The 2,837-nt window shown below is 48.2% G+C and overlaps 1 protein-coding gene across 1 annotated transcript; it reads left to right on the top strand.

The window, feature by feature from the left end:
- Positions 1–1,169: 1,169 nt before the first annotated feature.
- On the top strand, positions 1,170–2,463 carry LOC135375987 (uncharacterized). The gene is made up of 2 exons (XM_064608614.1): positions 1,170–1,830; positions 1,919–2,463. Exons 1-2 carry the CDS (start codon positions 1,170–1,172, stop codon positions 2,461–2,463), a joined length of 1,206 nt encoding a protein of 401 aa, XP_064464684.1.
- The last annotated feature ends 374 nt before the right edge of the window (positions 2,464–2,837 follow it).

Below are 2,837 nucleotides of genomic sequence, written 5' to 3'. Positions count from 1 at the left end.
TACGCGGGCCACATACTAGGGCTTGGAGTATAGCCTGTTTCTGATATAGACGACACAACACAGAACTTAAAACGACATAAAACGTATTACATAGCGTTCATCAATCACAGGTTCAGCTATCCTATATATTTGCTGTGTCATGAGGAAACTTGGCACCTCTTGTTTTATAACTATTGTGTTAAGATCGTGTGAAAGTGATTACGCAATTGCAGTCTTAATGACTGCCCCGAGGTGTTCGTTTGTTAGTTGTAAGCGTAATTTTAACTTATGAATGACCGTTCATGAAGCTTCGGCCGAATATTTCTTATTTATTTTTTTGCTGAGGGGCAACGCGGACCACGTGACAACACCAGGCTAGCCGCCACTTGGGCACCCCTGATTGAGCTGTCTTTAAATAATTACGCCTACGTAATTGAAAAAAAATACATAGGTGAGATGGTACCCACTCGTCGTATGTGCCTACACTTGCTGGTCGTAACATTCATGTATTATTCAGAGTCTTATTGCAATGGTGTCTCCTTATCAAGTATTTGTGAGCCTGTGCCATGTTTTGTAGCTTGGTTTCAAATTTCAGAGCGATATTTAAAAAATAATTTTACTATCTATTTGGGTGGTGATTCAAATTGCTGTGGAAGTCGAGAACTAAATTCGTTTTGACACCAATACTTCAAAGTGAAGCAATTTGAATCCGTTTACTTTTTTCTTCTCACATTCCTATTACACAGCTTATGCTGATACTATACGCTCCTGTAGCTTCTGATACAACTTTATTCGAGACGCGCCAAGGTGAAAAAAAAAAGATAGAAGGAGAAACAGGAAAAAGCCGCGATTTCCTCGTGAATCTCCTCGTTAAAGAACGGTATGTCGTAAACTCAGACTTGAAGGGGGCAACGGTTTTTGTTACAATGTAAGGGATCAGCGCGTATGTGCCACGATTCCAGGGACCGAGGAAGCTCCTGGAATCGTGGCACATACGCGATGATTCCTCGCATTGTAACAAGAACCGTGGCCCCCTTCCCGAACAATACTGTCATCTCCTTAAATAGCAACTGGTTATCGGCTCTCCCGCTCAGTCTTGCACTGATGATGCCCGTCGTATGACAGGCGAAACGTCTGCTTAAAATTTGTTTGTTTGTTACGTTGAGTCTGAGTCCTCTCTCTCTTTCGTTATGTCATCTCCAGGCTTTTTGAGTATTTTCGCATCTATTCGATCCATCCACGGCTCAGCTGCTCTAGGCAGTGTGAGAGAGTACTGCGACCAAGCTACTAAGATTATTCGCCTCGAGTGTCACCAACGCTTCAACCTGGAATGCCTGAAGCACAACGTCGTTCCTCAAGCCCTCAGATGTCGGCCTCTTGTGGACACCCCGTATGGCAGGAAGCTTACTCGGGACTTCGGCATCAACTGTTTGAAGGCCCGGTACCTCGAGAACAAGTCAAAACTCAACGACTCCCGCCACCGACTGGACTCAGCTGAAAAGGCCTTGGTACGTACCCTTCTCCCCGATGAGTTGCGACAGGTCTTCAGCGCCCGGAAACAGGCAGAGCTGCTAGAAAGAAACCAGCGGACCGAAATCTATGACCAGAAGTTGTCCCGCCTGCTGCCGAGGAAGCCTCCGGGGTATAACTGCAAAAACGTTTTCAACTTGTCATCGAAAACACTCACCGACGGGCACATGAGTCTGCTGTCGAAAGGAATTGATTTCGCTCTCGCGCCCCGTGCGGTGCCGAAACGGGAAATCATAGTGGAAATCGAAGACAGGCTTCGCCACATCAAGGACTCAACAGGTGTCAACCTAGCACGTAGCCGCATCGCCACCACTAAACAACGTGAGTGGGTCACTCTCCAACCTGTCTAAGCAAGAACGGTCGGCGCTGCGTGACTTGCGCTCGGACAAATCAGTCATCGTCTTGCCAGCGGATAAAGGGAAAGGCACGGTTATATTGGACACGGAGGACTACCGTACGAAGATGCAAGAGATCCTCGACGATGCTGCGCACTTCGTCCCTTTGAAGCATGACCCAACTGCTAAACGGGAACGCTCTTTGGTGGACCACCTCGGTGAGTTAAAGAAGAAGGGCCACCTAGATGATGCCACCTACCGCCGCCTCTTCTCATCAGACGGCTCGGCTCCCAGAATTTACGGCCTCCCTAAGATACACAAGCCTGGGTGCCCTCTGAGACCGATTGTCTCGTTCATCGGGTCGCCGACGTACAACCTGTCCAAGTATCTAGTAGAACTTGTGACTCCCGTTACCGGCAACAACAACCTGACGGTGCGCAACTCGAAGGAGTTTGTCGAGCTGGTCCGAACGCAAGCCCTCAGCAACAACGATGTCATGGTGTCATTTGATGTGGTGTCACTTTTTTACCGACGTTCCGAAGGATCCCGCATTACAAGTAGCGGAGGCCCGACTACGGAAGGGCGGCACCATACCATCACGAACGTCACTCAAAGTTGAAGAGGTAGCTATACTCCTGAGATTCTGCCTCAATCAAACTCATTTTACCTTCAACGGCAAGTCTTATCATCAAATCGAAGGATGCCCTATGGGAAGCCCTGTGGCAGTGACGCTGGCAAACTTGGTCATGGAGCACATTGAAGAGACGGCCATGGAACGGTTGTCCCGCCCAGTTAAGTTCTACCGCCGCTACGTAGATGATACGTTCGTCGTCCTAGACAGGACCACGTCAATGAATTCCACTCGGTTCTCAACCCCATTCAATCATCGATCAATTTCACGTATGAAATTGAACAGAGCGGCAAGCTTCCATTCTTGGTTGTATGTGTATGCAGGGACAGCACGGGGAGCATCCATACGTGTGCCTACAGAAA

The sequence above is a fragment of the Ornithodoros turicata genome, unplaced genomic scaffold, assembly GCF_037126465.1.
Source record: "Ornithodoros turicata isolate Travis unplaced genomic scaffold, ASM3712646v1 ctg00000967.1, whole genome shotgun sequence".
Taxonomy (NCBI): domain Eukaryota; kingdom Metazoa; phylum Arthropoda; class Arachnida; order Ixodida; family Argasidae; genus Ornithodoros; species Ornithodoros turicata.
Note: the sequence above shows the minus strand (reverse complement) of the source record. Positions and strands in the feature narration are given on the sequence as shown.

Bases quoted from the DNA above. Each gene is read 5' to 3' on its own strand.
- LOC135375987 (XM_064608614.1), top strand. From the start codon at position 1,170: ATGTCATCTCCAGGCTTTTTGAGTATTTTCGCATCTATTCGATCCATC. The intron at 1,831-1,918 runs GTGAGTGGGTCA...TCGTCTTGCCAG, and splicing joins CATCGCCACCACTAAACAAC to CGGATAAAGGGAAAGGCACG.